The 18,589-nt window shown below is 49.5% G+C and overlaps 2 protein-coding genes across 4 annotated transcripts; one reads left to right on the plus strand and one right to left on the minus strand.

Annotated features, from left to right (window-relative positions):
• Positions 1–689: 689 nt before the first annotated feature.
• Positions 690–12,132, plus strand: STRADA (STE20 related adaptor alpha). 2 transcript variants are annotated; one of them, XM_021538552.3, is made up of 13 exons: positions 690–727; positions 1,373–1,428; positions 2,676–2,733; positions 3,654–3,682; positions 6,777–6,879; positions 7,359–7,480; positions 7,596–7,704; positions 7,810–7,933; positions 8,389–8,560; positions 9,155–9,259; positions 9,402–9,643; positions 10,262–10,304; positions 10,698–12,132. In XM_021538552.3, the coding sequence occupies exons 2-13, from the start codon at positions 1,417–1,419 to the stop codon at positions 10,848–10,850; spliced, it is 1,272 nt and encodes a 423-aa protein (XP_021394227.2). In that variant the 5' UTR covers positions 690–727; positions 1,373–1,416; the 3' UTR covers positions 10,851–12,132. The 2 variants fall into 2 exon arrangements, with proteins under 2 accessions (XP_021394227.2, XP_021394225.2); XM_021538550.3 differs by having other exon boundaries at positions 697–727; positions 1,373–1,452.
• LOC110474826 (E3 ubiquitin-protein ligase RNF113A) lies at positions 11,672–18,141 on the minus strand. Of its 2 annotated transcripts, none has more exons than XM_021538553.3 (10): positions 18,021–18,141; positions 17,622–17,698; positions 17,401–17,505; positions 16,310–16,417; positions 15,950–16,059; positions 15,656–15,762; positions 15,076–15,165; positions 14,345–14,438; positions 13,481–13,587; positions 11,672–13,034 (listed from the first exon to the last, which is right to left on the minus strand). In XM_021538553.3, the coding sequence occupies exons 1-10, from the start codon at positions 18,118–18,120 to the stop codon at positions 12,955–12,957; spliced, it is 978 nt and encodes a 325-aa protein (XP_021394228.1). In that variant the 5' UTR covers positions 18,121–18,141; the 3' UTR covers positions 11,672–12,954. The 2 variants fall into 2 exon arrangements, with proteins under 2 accessions (XP_021394228.1, XP_021394229.1); XM_021538554.3 differs by lacking the exon at positions 18,021–18,141 and adding an exon at positions 17,821–17,929.
• Between the last annotated feature and the right edge of the window lie 448 nt (positions 18,142–18,589).

Here is an 18,589-nt window from a genome sequence, read left to right on the forward strand (position 1 = left end):
CACCCAGCCCCAGAGCACCGAGTGTTCCCTGGACAGGGATCGGGACTCCGCCAGCTCCCTGGACACTCGTTCCAATGTTTAAGAACCCCTTCTGTGAAGAAATTCCTCCTGATACCTGAGCCTCCCCTGGCCCAGCCTGAGGCTGTTCCCTCTCCTCCTGTCCCTGTTCCCTGGAGCAGAGCCTGACCCCGCGGCTGTCCCCTCCTGTCAGGAGCTGTGCAGAGCCCGAAGGGCCCCCCTGAGCCTCCTTTTCTCTCCTCAGCCTTTTTCCAGCTCCCTCAGCCCTCATGGGGCTCCAAACCCTTGCCATCTCCGTTCCCTTCCCTGCTCCAGCCCCTCGGTATCCTTTTAAAGTGAGGGGGCCAGAACTGGACCCAGCACTTGAGGTGTGGCCTCACCAGTGCCTGGCACAGGGGGACAATCCCTGCCCTGGTCCTGCTGACGTTTTGACAAGCCAGGTGGCACTGGCCTTCCTGCCGACTGGGCTCACGTTCAGCCGCCCGTCAGCCAGCACCCCCAGCTGTTTTGCAGGGGGTCTGTGTCCCGGCCCGCAGTGCTGGGATGCGGCCAAGGCTCAGGACGCGGCTGCCCCGCTCCCCTGAGGGACCCAACATGGCGCCGGCTCCTTCCCCGCCGCCCGCGGCACCGCAGCCGTGACGTCACGCGTCGGCGCGGTGACGTCACGCGCAGCGAATCTCGCCGGTGAGCGGCGGCCGCAGCCTGAGGGGTCCGTGAGGGGCCCGGGAGGGGAGCGGGGCTGGGCGGCCGGGACGGCCCCGCGCGGGTGAGGGGCCCGGGAGGGACCCCGCACGGGTGAGGGGTCCGGGAGGGACCCCGCACGGGTGAGGGGTCCGGGAGGGGCACAGGGGAGCGGGGCTGGGCGGCCGGGACGGCCCCGCACGGGTGAGGGGCCCCGCACGGGTGAGGGGCCCGGGAAGGGCCCGCACGGGTGAGGGGTCCGGGAGGGGCACAGGGGAGCGGGTCTGGGCGGCTGGGACAGCCCCGCGCGGGTGAGGGGCCCCGCACGGGTGAGGGGCCCGGGAGGGGCCGGGGCGCGGGAGGGCCGGGACGCCCCCGCACGGGTGAGGGCCCGGGGCTGGCCAGGGGGCCGCTGCTCTGGGGGCCTCTGGGCAGTTCTTGCCGGAGTTACGCTCTCCTGGGGCTGTCCTGGGGGTGTCGGCGCTCTGTGGGAGTACCGGTGGCGCTTACCGGGGCTGCCGGGCCCGCGGTAGTTAGGGGGTGTCGGCGCTTTGTGGGGGTACCGGTGGCGCTTACCGGGGTTACCGCTCTCCCGGGGCCCGCCGGGGCTGCCGGGCCGCGGGCAGGTGAGGGGCTCGGTGCTCGCTGAGGGGTGACGCGCCCGTGCCCGCAGGTGTGCCACCCGTCCTGCTGCGCCTGCCCCACAGCGGCGGATCCATGTCTTTCCTTGTAAGTAAACCCGAGCGCATTAGGGTGAGTGTTGAAGACCTTCCCGCTTCCCTCGCGTCTCGGTAGAACGAGTCTGACGCTTGTGCAGAGTGGCCGGGCTTGGAGAGCACCATGAGGGCACAGGAAAACTGATCATAGGCTTGGTAACAAGACGCGGGTCAGGGTTCAAACCCTGTGTTAAAGCCTTTACTCTCGCACATACACCTGTATCTCCTTGGGGTGCAGTGCAGAGGGACTCTGATGGGCTTTGCAGTGAAGAAAAAGGGCCATAAAGCTGCTTATTTTCAGTCGTTCTTTAAAAAGTACCCTCCTCACCTGTGTCACAGTTTATTTGTTTTTTCCCTTCACTTTGCTCGCAAAGCTAAACACAACAGCTTTGTTTGATTCTGCTTTTCAGCAGAAAATGAGGACGTTTCCAGCAGCAGAACACTTCTGATGCGTTCAGATGGTATTCTTACATACAAGTTTTGGGTCATCATCACCTAAAGACTCCTTGGTGCTCTCCAGGACCAGCTTCCCATGCACTAAATAACATCAGTGTTTATTAAAATCTTTTGCAAGTAGCAAATTCTGCCATGGGAGTGTTTGTGATCGATGATTTACCTTCATGATCAACACTCTGCAAGCTTAAAATCTCCTATTCTCTTGTGTCCTGTGTGCATATATATGTATATTATTTGAACTGCAGTATTAGACAGTGGTGGAAACACTCATCTACACAACCTAATGCTTGCTGTGAATTTCAGACATGAATTCTGGAAGAGAACAACAGCTTTAGCATATTTATGTTCTAGTTTTGCATTCAGTCAATAGATATACAACCCAAATATTTGAATTCTCAAAGACACCACCTCTTTGTAAATAGTGAAAGCATATTTTAAAACCTCTTACACCTAAAAATCCATCTTTTATTTGGCTGTATGAAGGGGTTGTTGCATCTTGATTGTTTTTGCTGTATGTGCATGTATAAAAACTTGTTAGAATGGATTAAATGATATTAACTTTATTGTAAGTGCATGTTGATTGGGAATAGCAACAACACCTGTGGGGTTGCTGGATGCACGTCATTGCCCTAAAAAGGGAATACCCTTGTCCAAAATAAGGATGTCACTGCTGATGCAACAAATCCATTTCAGACCACAGCAGAATCATTGACATTTGGGGTTTTTGTTCTTGTGGGGAAGGGGAAGAGAAACTTTTCTCTGGATGGAATAAGTGATTGTGTGGAGAATTTTTATTTCTTTCAGCGGTGGGTGTCTGAGAAGTTCATTGTTGAGGGATTAAGAGAGTTCGAGCTGTTTGGAGGTAAGTTTTCCTCTTGTTAAATGATATTGCTAGAAATGTTTTCTTTTAGCTGTAAAGCTTGGTGATTTGGTAGCAAAGATGTATCTTATCACTCAAAGAGATGGTTAAATCTCATTGTCAGTCCAGGTGTTCAAGCTGCCTAGGCAGCTTACATTACAGAAATGTAACATGGAAGTGTCCAGGATGTAGCAAGTTATTTGGAAGTCACTTCCATATTGATAACAGTTCTAAAATAGTTATGTATTGCTTAGCATAACCACATTTTTTTTCATATGCAAAAGATGAATTTGGGGTCTGAGAAGGTTAATGATAATTTTCTGAGTAAAAATGGATTTTGAAACTGCTGATGGCTCCCCAGAAGCAGGAGCTGACAGGTTTGTGCTCTGCTTTTGCATAACAAACAAATTGCCCACGAGGATGCAGAATTCCTGATCAATGACACGGAAAACAGAGCATAGGACCTGTGTCTAGATTTGAATTTCCAGGGGGAGTAAAGGAATTTTTATTACTTTAAATAATACTAGGTAGTTTCTTCTGTTGGTAAGAGTCATCTTAGAATGTGTTTATAATCATAGAATTGTTTAGGTTGGAAGGAACCTTTAAAGATCACCATGTCCTACCCCCCTGCAATACGGGACATGACAGAAGGTTAATACTTAGAGTTACAGTAAAAAAAAAATTGTCACCTTACATTTATGTCAAATATACAGACAGTAGCACTATGTGAATCTCTTTGATCCTGTACTGCAGTATGACTAGTGCTGCAATTTTGTGTGCACATTGTCTTTCTATAAAACAGAAAATCATGTATATTTGATATTGAAAAGGGTCATCTAGGGTTATTTACTTAGTTTTCCAGCTATAATTTAATGGGTATCTGTTGAACACAACATGGTGAACAATTAATTTCTTTACTCCAGAGCAGCCTCCGGGTGACTCTCGGAGAAAAGTAAGTGACTTGTGCAGGCTGTGGTGCTGTGGTTCATTGCATGGAGATTATTCCTTGTGGAAGTTTGATTTTTCTTTTTATCTTAGTTATATATCTCATCTCTATATTTAGCTCTACAAGTGTGGAAACAGGTTTCACCCCGGAGTGGAGATTTTGGTGTGTGGTTTTCAAACTATATGTGATAACTCAAAAATTTAAACTTAATCTCTTGGATTTCTATTTGTTTGTCATTCTCCTCCCCCCAGCCCCTCAAGGGTCTCTTTTTGAGGTGATTTAGTTCCGATCCTTCAGAGAAGGAAGGAAGAGTTTAGTTTTATGGAACTTCTGAAAAGTGTTTGTTCTGCAGGCCCTGACTACTCACTGAGCGTGTAACACATCAAATATCACAATTAACAATAGAGTATCTTAATCTAAATGATACCCTACCTCCCCACACCACAGGTGTGCAGGTGTTGCTCTACTTTAAGATAATTAGAAACACAAATTAAGTGTGGTTTGATCATAACTGTGCCAGTTCAAGCTACTTATAATTGATTTTTGTGCCAGTGTATGTAATTTACTGGCACAAACAAAGCTCAAAATAGGAGATATATATGGAATGTTTTATATAAAATCGAGTAAATTCACACCTTTTTTAAAATTGCTGAGTGTTAGACATGCTTGGCTGGAAGTAAATTGAGATTAGCATGTGTTTTGTTTTTTTCCAAGGGTTTTCTTGGGATTTAGACACATGCTGATTTTCATTTTGATCTTTTTACATCTAGATCTTCTTTTTTCCAGCAGGGCTATAAAGACGCATAATTTGGGAAGGAGGGTGGAAGGAAAATCTTTGTTGCTTATGCTGAAGTGAGGGAGGGAGTGAGGAGATGGAGGGGAAGACAGCAGAACAAAACTGATATTCCATCTTACTAACTCAGATGAATGTTATTTGGCAAATGCAGATCGTTGCAAGCATCACATAAGTGATTGTGTTATGGCATTTATACCAGTAGCTGCCTTTCAAAGATTAATTTCCTTTAAATCTATCTCAAATTAAACTGGACTCGGAAGCCAAAAGCCAGCTCTAAATGAATGTCATGCCATAAAACTGGTCATTTGGGACTTCATTTTGCAGCTGCTTTTGACCATACACCAAAAATTGTCCTGTGTGAAACCACTGAGGAGCTTTTTTGCAGTACCTCATAAATGACATTTCAGTTTAACTTTCTTTTTTAAAACTGTTGTATGATGTTGATAAATTTCTGGTTGAGCTCCTTTTGCATTAACTCTTATTGGTCAATGCTAACATGGGGAGAGGTGAGTGAAGACCTCAAACTAGAAGACTTTTCAATAGGGAATTCACAGTATCTTTCCATTACTGCACAGCCTACACCATTAAGAAGATTAAATTTATTTAATTCTTTGCATCTGTTTTGTTGGCTTATGCTCTCCCTGGAGTGGATTTTAATAAAGCAAAGCACTTACATGTTGCTCAGTGTCTCACCAGCTGTCACTGCTCCATGACTGCTTCCCAGCCCCCTGCTTCCATCTCCTTGGTGGTGCCTTTGTGCTTCAGAGGTTTCTGTCTGCCTGTGTGTCTCTCCTGGCAGTCCTGCTGTTGACAGGACTGTGTGAAGTTGCTGAAAGAAGTAATGAATGATAAAGCTGAGGTCAGAATGGACAGGCCTCTCTAGCAGAAGTTTGAAATCCTGAGTGGAAAGTTGCTGCCTGTTCTGAGCCAAGAAACAGCACTGTAGTGTTCACTAAAGGAGAGGATCTGGGAATGCTGCTCCCAGGGGCTTTAGCTATGCTAAGATGGAACTGAGTTGTTTGCACTGAAATTGTACCAAAGCACCTTAATTTTTGCCTTTTCCCTTAATGGAATACTTTAAAGGTAGGCAGCATGCTCATCAAAGCCAGTTGGAAAGGTGGAATTTGGGAGGTGTGGCTCTAATTTACTCCCAAAGTACTCTTAGCACCCAGAGGTGATTAACGGCAAACTCCTGTCTGTGCTCTTTGCACTGCCTTTACCCTGGGCTGAGGGTAGAACAGCAAGTTCCTTGTTTTTTAGCTGTCACTGTGTTGTTTCCATCATTCAGTGATGGAAATAAAAAACAGAGTCTGCTCTCATGGTAGGAAAAGGCACAAACTTTTTCTGCTTCATTTACCTTGAGGAAGGTCTGATAAAAGGGCATTTGCAGTTGATGAAGAATGAGGTGGAAAAATTGAGCTGGTGTTCCAAATGCCAGGAGGAGTTAATGTGCTGGAAATTGGAGATAACTAAAGACGGTTTTAGATACCACATAAATTTTAATCCCCTTTAGGTGGGTCTCCTTTGGACATTTGAAGGAGTTGGAAAGTATAAAAGAACTTGCAAGAATATTGAAGTTTATCATCTGCAAAATCCTGTAGGGGAAGATTTCAGAGTATGTAAAGGAGGCAGGAAGCTTTATGGCAGGTGGATTGAGGGAAAGCTGACAGATTTGGGAATGCTGCTTCCCTGTGTGGCCTGGGGGTGCTTTTTTCCCCTTTTTTTCATTCAGAAGCACTTAATGCTTTGCAGTTTTTGCTTTCATTTGGAGCTTCTCTTTTCATGTGTCTGATTTTCTTCATCACTTGTACCATTCAGCTAAGCAGCTTCAGCTATGCTGGGCTTATCCCAGGTGAGCTGAGAAGCAGGAGCTGCAGCATCCACCAGGAACACCAACTGCTATGGTGCAGAGGAGAGCTAAGAACAGCTTCCCTTTGGCTCTGGCTCAGGCAACAGGCTGGTGGCGCAGGAGTTTGTAACTATAAGAGAAAGGCAGTTACTGTAAAGCAGAGTTTAGGCTGTCCTGGGGAATAATAATTGGCTTTATCAAAATATTCCTGAGTAAATTCTCACAGTGATTAAAAATCTACTTGTTCCATGTTTTGTAACACAGATGTCTGGATCTTCTGAAATGAGGCATCTCCTGAGTTTCAATTGATAAATGACTATTTAAAATTATTTTGACAGCAACTAAATCCTCTTCTGTATTCCTATTATTTTGAAGTGTATGATAATGAGGGGCAGATGATTTTTCCAGCAGGTGACCTTTATTTCCTTTGACTTGACTTCATTTTTTTTCCTCAGACAAATGAGGCGAGCTCCGAGTCGATAGCTTCTTCCCCTAAAAGGGACACCATGAGCAGCTTCCTGCCAGACAGCAGCTGCTATGAGTTGCTCACTATCATAGGTAATTCTTGAGGGCTGGGGATCAGTCTGCTTTGTAAAGAAAATAATTTCTGCAGATTTATCCTTTTCTTGATTGATTGCTTATTTTTGATATTGGATGTATGCCTCTTTGATTTTAAAGTAATTTGAATAAAAAATGAGATGCCAGTCCTAAAGGTTTCCACCTGAGAGGGACATGTAGTTGGTCAGTGATGCTGGGGGTGCAGTACAGTCAGCAGAAGCAGCCTGAAACCTGTCCTTGTTGCTTCTAATCAGTGTTCTTGCCTCAGTCCTGAATTTGAAGGACAGGATACTGGTCAGGAGGATTCCTCTCAGATACATACCAAGAAAGGTAGTATCTGATGGAACAATTACTCTTTTTTACAAGGTCAAAAGTGGTTTCAGTGAGTGAGGGTAAATACTATTGAAGGGTCATGGGCTGGAGGAGTTCTCTTAGTGCTTCCACAAGCATTACTGAAGCTTTCATGCTTTCTCTTTCAGGCAGAGGCTTTGAAGACTTGATGGTTGTGAACCTGGCCAGGTATAAACCCACAGGAGAGTATGTCACAGTCAGAAGAGTGAACTTGGAGGCCTGCACAAATGAAATGGTCACATTCTTGCAGGTAATACCACTCAATGTGCAAGCTTAGAAGAGGACAGACAGCGAGAGCAGTGCCTATCAATACTGCAGTCATGTTTCTGCATTTATGAAATTTAATCAAATATCTTTTATTTTAGGGGGAACTTCATGTTTCCAAGCTCTTCAACCACCCTAACATTGTGCCATACAAAGCAACTTTCGTAGCAGACAACGAGCTGTGGGTAGTGACTTCTTTCATGGCCTATGGTGAGTGGAGAGGGGGTACCTTTTTCTGACCCTCATGTTCTGTGAAATGAAATTGAAAAGCTGAAGTGTCCTTGTTCTGACAGGTGGTGTTTTGTTTCTTTCTAGGTTCTGCAAAAGATTTAATCTGTACCCATTTTACGGATGGGATGACTGAACTGGCCATTGCTTACATTCTCCAAGGTGTCTTGAAAGCACTTGACTACATCCACCATATGGGCTATGTGCACAGGTATTGAAAAATACATTGGTCATTTTCCTCCTGGTGGAAGTTCTTGGATAATACTCAGAGTAGAGCAGAAGATGAATCAGGAGACACAGAACAACATTAAGTTTTGCATTATTTTGCTGTTAGAGAAAATCAGTTTGATACTCATGGGAAGTGACATCCCTGATCTTACTAAGCTGTATGAAAGTGTTGTTGTGGAACAAACTTATCCCAAAGACCACTGTGTATCTAATCACAATCCATAACATTTAGTCCTGCATTTCTCCTCGCCACAGAAACATTCTGTGTGAACTTGCAAAGGTGATTAATAGAATCCTGTTAATTGATTTTGCCCATCATCCAAAGATAGTTGTTAGGACTCTCAGCCTCCTGGTAGGAAGCTGATCAGGTACTGTGCTGTGCATTGAGCTATTTAGTAAAGGCCAGGGAACCTGACTGTTTTTCCCTTTTTTCCCCAGGAGTGTTAAAGCCAGCCATATCCTGATCTCTGTAGATGGAAAGGTCTACCTCTCTGGTCTGCGGAGTAACCTGAGTATGATCAACCATGGGCAGCGACTCAAAGTTGTTCATGACTTCCCCAAATACAGCATCAAAGTGCTGCCTTGGCTTAGTCCTGAGGTTTTGCAGCAGGTGTGTTTAAGAGAAACTGCTTGTGTTTAGTGATGTGTTGTATCTGTATAATTTTGTGAGCTCTTAGGGCAACTTGAGGGGGTGTAGGGGTAGGGACTGCAGGCTCTCTGAGAGAACCTGCAGAGTTGCCTTCTTGTAATGAACTCTAGTCCTTTTTTCTCGTCTTTTTATCTTAAAACCAGTTACCCCTAGCAAGGGGAGGGGTACATGAATGCAAGGAGAAAGAAGGGGAGAAGCTAAAGGAAACAGATTTGGGGTGAATGCAGGGCAAGTGGGTAGAATTCGATCTAGTTGACTCAACAGTTTAAATGTAGACACCTCTACAGGTTGTCTCATTAACAAAATGTTACATCAGATGCAAGTTACCCAGGGCAGAGGCCATCCCTACAGGCTGGCTGATTTCAGTTACATAAATGTTGCCCTTAACTGTGTGTTTTAACAAACCAAAAAACCCTCCCCACAATAAACCAGTGCATCTGTGGCTTGTGCTGTTCCTGTTCTAATCACCCGGGTTTGTTGACTTGCAGTCAAAGTCATGGGAATTACCCATTCAATCACGTCCAAGTCCTGAAGCTAATTTTTCTTTTCATGTAGAATCTGCAGGGTTATGATGCAAAATCTGACATTTACAGCGTGGGGATAACGGCCTGTGAGCTGGCAAATGGACACGTTCCATTTAAAGACATGCCTTCTACTCAGGTAAGGTTTGCAAGCTCCTTTCTCGTTCTTCATCTGGCACGTGGAACTGCTTTCCTGCTCTGGGATATGCGCACAGAAGGGTGTCCTGCCTGCATGATGGGAAACCTGAACTGTGCTGTTGCTTGTGCCCCTGCTCTTCCAGATGCTCTTGGAAAAGCTGAATGGAACTGTTCCCTGCCTGCTCGACACCACCACAATTCCTGCCGACGAGCTGACCATGAGGACGTCGCGCTCCAGCGCAAACTACGGCATGGGGGAGAGCACGGCCACGAGCAACGTGCGCGCGGCCAACGGGGAGCCAGCCCTGCACCCCTACCTCCGCACCTTCTCCACCTACTTCCACAACTTCGTGGAGCAGTGCCTCCAGAGGAACCCCGATTTCAGGTAAAGCCAGGTGAAAGCTGCTCTCCCGACCTGTGCTGTTCTAGGGCTGGTTAAACTCTGGGAATTAGCAGATACTGTTTACAGTTTTCTTTCCAAAAGTGTAGTGGAGTGAGGATGTGCCCTGCCTGTTGAGGAGAGCAGTGCAAGTGTGGAGAACAAGCAGCGTTAACACTTTGAGCACTTCCTATGTGAGAGCCTGAGGAATTCCTTTGCAGCCTTCCTTGGAGGATGAGTGGTGCTGCACATCAGGAAAATAAACAACTTGTGTTTCTGGCCCAGTTCCCATCACTGCAAATGGCTGCTCTTCACCCAGCAGAGAGCAATGATGGGAGGTGATAAAAGCTGCATTTTTCTTTGTAGTGAGGGCAATCTGTAGCCATGACAGACTTTTCAGGGGTGCCCTACTGCTCAGTACTGTCCTTGGCCAGATGTAGGGGGTGCAAGTTTGTAACTTAAAGGTTAGAAGAAGGAGGTTGAACTCCTTGCATAAAATATTACGTGATTGCTGAGAAATGGGAGAGGCAGGAAGGACCCCGGTCTTTTCTTATTCCTACTACCTGACTGCAAGCACTGACTCATGTTCTTGTGTGCTTCCCTCATTCTACCTCCCTTCCACAGGCCAAGTGCAAGCACTCTGCTCAGTCACCCTTTTTTTAAGCAGGTAAGGAACTAATTTATCCAGAGGTAAAGCACACTGCTTTGCTTTATCTTGGTGTGAGGGTGGGGATGTTGAGTTGCTGAATTTTCTGTGATTGGGAGGATTTTGACTATCTGTAGTGCAGTGTGGTGATCATCACATTGTGGGAGGTCCTTGGGCTGGGCTGTTTTTGAAGCATCTCTTATCCAAGAGAGGTTTTAAATCTGCCTGTTCTGGGAGCCACGACAGCTCATCCCCTGCAGGCTGCTGAGTTCTGGCCCAAGGCAGTTCTAACCTGCTCCTTAAGGAGACCAAAGGGTGCCCCGTGCCTTTCCTGCCTGTTGTTTCTGCCTGCAGTGCTGGGTGTGGAGCAGCACCTGAGCAGCCCCGTGTGCTCATTCTGTCCTTCCCATGCAGATCAAGCGCCGTGCTTCCGAAGCACTCCCGGAACTTCTGCGCCCTGTCACCCCCATCACCAATTTGGAAGGGACACTGCCCCAGGATCCCAGTGGCATTTTTGGGTTGGTATCAAATCTGGAGCAGCTGGATGTGGATGACTGGGAATTCTAGCAAAACAGGGACTACACTGAGGAGGAGCTTTCTTCAATAAATTGTAATTTATTGGTCCTGTTCATAAAAGCTGATGAATGTTACACACAGAATAGTTTACAGGTCCTTGGGAAGGAACTTCAACTGACTGTTTATTTAAGAAGTAACCTGGATACAAATGGACAGACCTGAGCTGGAAAAGGATCAACCCAAGGAGCTGTGGAGTATTCCAGAAGGTGCAGTGCCTGGAGCCCCCATTCTTCCAGCTGAACTCTGGTAGAGCACTCGAGGGTGCTGAGTGGGTCTGTGTAGTTGTGGTCTCTATTTATGTTTCTAAAAATCACTGGCTTCTTCACAGTTGAGGCTGCATGTCCCTGCCCTCTTTGGTTCTTTCTCTTTTAAGGGTGCCTTAGAGTTGAGGGGAGGTGGGCAGCTCTTAGTTTTGGGCATTCTCTTAGAACTGGTTAAGTTTCTGTAACAGTATTGTCACAGGGCAAGTTTTAAGGGGTTGGAAAAAAAGGGATTATATTCTTAGTTACTGCTTTGTGATGAAAAACATGAGATCAAAGACAAGTTGATGCCATTCCAGGCACTCCTGCTGCACTGGGCATTCCTCTGCAGCACTGGATTTTTCCAGTCCAGAGAGGGCTTTTGAAGACTTCTCACTCAATGCTGAGCACTCTGAACTCCAGGTCAGACAGGGTCTTCCAGCCTCCCCTTCCAGCTTCCTGGGTCGCCAGAGCAGTGTGAATGCCTGCACAATGTACCAGCTTTTTTATCCCCTTCCACTTGAACTTCACGTTAGCTGGGCTGGTTTCACAGCATGAAACACTCTTAACCTGCCTGTTCTCAGTGACTTTATTTCCTGGCACAGTGGAAAAGTAAATTGATTTTCATGCTGATCCTCTTGCTCACAACTCCTGTACAGAACTGAACTTTAACCTTTCTGTTACCATTGCTGTTCTGCCTTCCCTCACTGACAGGTAGAAGCTGCTCACGTGGCTCCGTGTGATTCATGGCTGTGTGGCTCTGCCCTGCTGCTGTGGCAGCTCTCCCCCATTCCGTGGTGTTTGGTTTATTTGGAGGTGTATTTAAGGCTTTTAGTTTGACTTGTTTTCCAAGGACCATGGTGCTGAAGGTCATCTGCTCTTTACTGAAGCACTGAGAATCCTTGTATAGGTGCAGTTGATGGGAATAGTGGTGCTGGCAACAGGTCCTTCTTGTGTTTATAAACTGTACTTGAACCCAGATAGTTTGTTACTCTAGTTTTTTTCCAAAACAAATAAAATATTTCTGAAGTTGTTTTTTAAGTCTGCTATTTGTGCAGGATGATGGAGTGAATCACAGAGGGTGACAGGCCAGCTGTGCATGCCTGCTTTTACTTTAGTTTTGTACAGCTCATCAGTTTATGGCAGCTACCTTCATGCTTCAGAAACATACTTCAACTAAAGCAACAAGCTGCAAACACCTGCACTTGCTCTTTTCTGAAGTTTCAGTAAAATTCTCCCAGTTGCAGGAGTGTTTGTTAAGGCCAGGCCCAGTTCCACTTCCTCCCTATGCTCAGGGTTGGCTCCTGATTTAATCTCTTAGCATGCAGCTCACTGAAGTTCTGTCCCTGTCTTGAGTTCTAGGAACCAAACAGGAGGGAATAAATGCCCAGTAACTGCAGTGCTCCAGCCTGCTTTGCCATGAATTAGCATTTTTAGGGTAAAGGAAGAATTTAATGCAAGCTTGTATTTCTCATCCTTGCCCATGCCTCCAGTCTGCTCCAAACAAAGACTGGGGCTTAAATAAACTTTGTTCCCTGCTGGCACAGCAGCAGGATCCATGCACAGTTAGGAGCGAAACGGTAGCACCATGGTCAGAAGCAGCAATTACAGAGTAACTGAACCTTCACCCTCCTTCCCCGGCTGCACTCAGGGGTTCTGGGGGTAGCAGATGGCTCACTCAGACCTTGAGTCTTGCCTGTCCTGCCTTGTGCCCCCACAGGGCAGCACAGACAGAGTCCAGCACAGCTGGGCGTGGTTCAGTAGCTGCTGGTTGGATACAGAACCCCTGGCTACAGCTGGTAGCTTTTTTTTTCTCCTACAAAAGCTTTATTCAGTTATATACAAAATGTGTTCTGCTACTGTGGATGCTCTTCTTGGTCTGACCGTTGCTCCTCTTCTTCCTCCCCTTTGTGTTTTTCGAGTTTTGCCAAGAGCTCTGAAAAACAGAACAGGCACAATGAGGCTCCAGGTGCAGGCCACCCCAGAGCCAGGGGCGCAGGTCCTGTGAACAGCAGGACCAGGGCAGCCACCAAAAATCCCTTGCCTGCAGAGGCTCTGCTTGGAGCTCCCTGTTTGCTGAGTCCAGGCAGGAGCTGTTACAGTCATTCCCTCAGTGCATTACTGACCACACAAGCTGCTGCCTCTTGCTCCCAGGGCACAGGGCCCTTCCCCTCTCCAGTTGCTCCCAAGGTTCCCCACCTGGGCAAGCACAGGTGCTCATGCTGCATCTGTGATTCATTATTTCCTGACACTAACTGAGCTGAGCCAAGAACTGTGAACTGCAGCTCAGGACCAAGTCCAGCACCAGGAAGCCCCACAGGAGCTGGTGCCTTTGCTGCCCAGCTGCTCCCCCAGAAGCCCCTCTCCCCAGGTGCCCGTTACCTTTTGCGGGGTTGAAGACCCCATTGGTCTGCTTGTCACAGACGTAGCAGCGCTGGGATTTGCGATAGTGCTGCAGGGCACAGCTCTCACAGAAGTAATGCCGACACCTGTACAGGGACACAGAGGTCATTGCAAGCCCCCAGACACAGCCACTGTGTCCTGGAGTCAAAAACTACTGACTGCTGGTCACAGGAAGGTTGGGAATGACCTCCACGATCGAGTCCAACCTTTGACCAAACGCCACCTTGTCACCCAAACCAGAGCACTGAGTGCCATGTCCAGTTGTTCCTTGTTCCCTAGGGATGGGGACTCTACCAGCTCCCTGGGCAGCCCTTTCCACTGCCTCACAGCTCTCTCCATGGTCCCCAAGGGAGGCAAAAGTGAGATGCAGGCACAGCTTCCTCTGCATCCCTGTCCTCATGGAAGGTTTCAGCATTGCTTCGCTGATGTGCAGCGACAGCGCAGAGCCACCAGTGAGCTCTTCCAGACACAGGACAGCATTCAGAGTGAGAAAGGGCTGTCCTCAGCCTCCTCATCCTTGCCAAGCTCCTGGCTTCCTCATGCCCACATTTCTCTGCTCAGGCAGTGCAGCTGCCATTCAGTGTCCAGAAAAACAAAATCTCAAGGTTAAGGGGGAAAGATGAGGCAATGAGGCAGCATTTGTGGAAATTAATAAGTGCTTGAGATCCCTTCCGAGGAGATGCTGCAGATGGCACCTATGAGACTCCCTGGCTCTCACAGGATTCCCCCACCCACCCCTACACCCAGCCCATGGGCTGGGGTTGTCTTTGCCTCAATTGTGGATGAATGACTCGTGAGCTGCATCCACAGCACATGTCCTGCTCATGCCAAACAACCACTTACTTGGTGACCACAGGGTTCTTGAAGGAACCTCTGCAGATAAAACACTTGAAAGGCATGTCCTCCTCATCACTGCTCACCTCGTAGTTTTCGTCGTCTGCAGAAGAGAAAGTAAACCAGAGTGGAGTGAGAGGAGAGGCCAGCCCAGCTCACATGTGGGGCACAAAATAACAAACAAGGGGAGAGCACAGCAGGTGGGATTCAATCTCTGCTGGAAACAATGGAACTCTGGCATCTGGGTGTTGCTGATGTCAGTAACACATGTGGGACTGTGCTATAATTAGGGCTAATGAGCCAGCAGGGCCTGTTGCTCATCTCGGGAGAAAATACTTTTCTACTTCACCCACTCACTGCTATAAAGAGAAACATCCTCCAGCTCTCTCCTGTTTTTTAGACTTTCTTCCAAACCAGCTGCCACCAAGTTCTGGCTCCAGCTGAGCAGAGAATAGCCCCCATTTGCACAGCAGCGCTCATGAGCCCTGGGCCACAGCCCCGGACACGAGTGACAAATGCCATCCCACCTCCTGGGAATCAGGGGGACAGACGGTCCCGTCTCCCCAGCCCCGCACAGCTCGCTGCTGGGACCCACATGGCAGTGCTCTCCTTCACAGAGAGCCAGGGGTTATGTGAAAGCAGCAGCTCTGCTCAGCACTGCCAGTGGCTCCTGGCCCACAGCTCGTCCTGCAGCAGGAGTCGCACAGAACTCTGGACACAGTCCTGTGAGGGCACCGTACCGTTGACGCCGTAGCGGCCCTCGTCCAGCTCCCGTTCGATCTGCCAGCCGTGCTTGTAGTCTGAGCGGTCATGCAGGAACTTGCAACTGTCTGAGCAGCACAAAGAAAGAGGAGATAAGAGACAGCCTGCAAGGGCAGAGTGTTACCGGGACACCTAATTCCAGGGCAGCCTGAGCTTTGCCCAGCAGGAAAAATCTAACTGCTCCTTCTCCAGGGCAGCACTAAGCTTCTGCAGCAGGTACAGGATCCCTCAGTGCTGACAGGCTGTGAGCATCATCCTCCCTGTGCCACAGGGACAGTTCCAGCAGTTATGCACATGGTAAGTGGGACAAAGAACAGGAAAACCCATCCTTCACATGGTCTTGGTGCACACAACACCTGTAAGAATATGGGTCACTGGAACATCCCAGGGGTCCCTTCCAGGACTCCTATAACCACTAATTAGAAGCCCTGGGCTTTCAGAAGGGATGGCACGAATGACAACCTTACATAAACAGCTCTGCACAGAAGGGTCTGTGACTCAGCACCCCAAACACGGGGTCACAGCTGGACTAGGTGCCTTGGAATGCCTGGTGCTCACCCCCGAAGCCGCAGAACCCGGTCTCCTTGTAGTCCTTGCAGATGTCGGGCTGGTAGTCCCAGCGCACCGTGGCCCGCAGGTGCTCCGGAGCTCGGATGGGGCCTTTCCTGAAAGGGGGGCAGAGGCTCAGCCCGGCTGCAAAGTGGCCCTGGAGCAGGGCCTGGCCAGAACCACACACCACACTGGTCAGGCAGAAACTGGCAGTGACAGGAGAGCTCCAGCCCCAGACACTGCCTTTGGGATGGTGTGTGAGCTCCTCTGCGGTCACAGACCCCGAGGCTCATCCCAACCCACCTCACCATTCCTGAGGAGGCATTTCCCATTGATGTGTCCTTGGGCTTCACATACTTCTGGTAGTTGTTAATGCCACGGTAAATTTTATCGTCTTCCTTTCCTCTCAGCTCCTAGGAAAGCAAGAAGAGATGATTAAGGATCAGGAGAGCTTCATGACATGAATCAACTGCCACCACTCTAACATCTTGCCCTCCTTAACACCAATAAAGCCACAAAACTCCCCTATTTGCAAAGTTTACACTCCTGGCTCCTTGAACTTCTAGGGAAGATGAAACTCTAACCCTTCTTGGTGTGAAGAAGGGGATGAGCGGAGCACAGGCTCTCCTGCCGCAGAGTTCCTGAGGAGCAAGGCTGACTCACCTCCTGGATCTTCTGGCTGCGCTCAAAGATGGCCTGGGCATCCTTCTCCTTCTCTGTGTCCAGTTCGTACACTGCTGTGGCTCCCATGTCTTCTGGGCCAACAGGTTTCTGAAAAGCAAGGAAAACTTGTGGCAAGAGTGGAGGGAACACCTGGATAAGACAGAGAGCTCCTGTCTACCTGAAGATTGTCACAGAGCAAGAACTGGACACATCTGCTTTATCCCTTGGCATTTGCTCGGGAGAAGTCACTACAGGCTCTAGCCTAGTGTGTGCAGAGGCCAGAGTACTAATTCCTCATTGCTCCCAATTTTCAGCCTGCAGTCAGGGAACACTTGTTTAACTCCTTCACACTTAGCCCCAGCTCAGCTGGAAGCCCCACTCAGTTCAGCCATGTCACCCAGTTCAAGTGGGTGTCATTTCAGTCACAGGACCCTCTTGCCCACACACAGGATGTTACTGAGCTTCTGACCCAGCTGGGGATGGCCAAAATTCAGTTTCAACACAGTGATCTGGTTTAGATTCCTTTTTAATGGCCTGAACAGATACCTATTCCTAGCTTTTATCACATCTTCAAGAACAGCTGCACAGAAACCAGAGAATAATTACAGCCAGCCTCAATTAGATACAAATCCAACTTAGGTGCCAAAAGCTTGCAGAGTGCCAAAGTTGTCACCTCCTCCCGTCCCTTTCCATTCTTTGCAGAAGGTTGGGCAAACCAAACACTGCCTCCCTTGGGAGCAGCCAAAGATGGTCTAACACTGAAAACACAAACCCAGCAGTTGAGCCAGCCTGATCCAACCGCTCCCTCTCCTAAAAAATCTGTGCAGTGTTGGGCAAGTCCAATGGCATCCTGGAGTTTTAACTCTCACCTCCAAAAGGGAAAGGCCAACCTCTGATGGCCTCCCGTGGAGGAAGGGACTATCAAAGTAAACCCAGCACAAGGTGCTTGGCTGTTAAGCGGTGTCAGGGAGGTGCATTAATATGAAAGAATGTCCAATCCCTTGTTTAGAGTGGCAGATTCTGTCTCTGAGGAGTGGGATCCCCAGCCCCACGTGAGCTGACAGCCCAGGTCCCCTGCTGCCTGTCCTTACCGCCGACCTGGTGGATTTGTAGGTGACCCCGATCTCTTTGGCAGGATCCTCATCCTCGCTGCTGCTCGGCGCGTACTCCGGCCTCTCCCTCGTGCAGCGCCTGGTCTGGGGGCACAGCAGGGATGGGGGAGGACAGGCTACAGCGCTGTCCCGTCACGGCCGAGCCTGGCAGGCCCCGCAGGCCCCCTGGGCGGTGCAGGTACTCCCTGGAGCTCCCTTACCTTCTGGATCATGGGGTTGGGGGTGTCCCGCCGCCGCTCCTTGCGCACCACGGTGCTGCCCTCCTCCCCGCTGCTCTCTGCGGGGAAAGTCCGAGTGAGGCCCCGGCCGCGCCGGCCCCGGCGGGCCCAGCAGTCCCGCCCTGGGAGCGCTGCCCAAAGGCTCCGGAGCCCGGGCAGCCCCGGGGCAGTGTCCGACCACCTTGCAGGGGAAGAGCCTTCTCCTAATACCCAGCCTAACTCCGCTGTGGCACAACCCAGGGCTCCCTCACGCCCTCGGCCGCACGCCCACGGGCCGGGGAGGGCGGCCAAGCCCGGCCCGGGCAGCGCTGGGGCGGCACCAGGCCCTCCCTCGCCTGCGCCGCACCGGCTCCCCACGCCGCCCGGGTCCCCGGCCCGCACCCCGCTCCTGGTCGCTGCCGGGCCGTTTCCGCCGGCCGCTGCCCGCGGCCCGGACCCGCTTCTTGAACACAAAGCTGCAGACGCCGCTCTCCTCCGCCATGCTGTGCCGCCGGGCCGCGGCGCCGGCGCGGGCAGCGCCCCCTGCGGGCGCGGAGGAGCCAGCGCCCCGGCGGGCCCGGGCGCTCCTCCGCCCTGCCGCAGCCAAACAAGAATATTCTGTGATCACCGTTTTCAAAGATATTCCCATCACTCCATTGTATATTTCCCTCCATTTATGGCTCATTGGAGGGCTTTGAGAGCTTAAGGTAAAGTCCTCAGAGCTACAGGTTATTGCTGCCTCCCTCCTGACCCATGGCCATTTCAGCTGGCGTGAAACCACCTCCAGCTTTTAACTATTAATAATTATGTTTATTTCTGATGTTTTGCCCTCCTCCTGGGGAAATCCCAGCCCTCCAAACACGATAGGAAGCTGCCTTTATAGTCCAGGCAGGGCTTTTGCTTGGGCCACGGGACGCTGCTCCGGCAGATCCACCACACACCTTGCACAGCCCCGCTCCCACGCTCGGCTC

This window comes from Lonchura striata, chromosome 25 (assembly GCF_046129695.1).
Source record: "Lonchura striata isolate bLonStr1 chromosome 25, bLonStr1.mat, whole genome shotgun sequence".
Taxonomy (NCBI): Eukaryota; Metazoa; Chordata; class Aves; order Passeriformes; family Estrildidae; genus Lonchura; species Lonchura striata.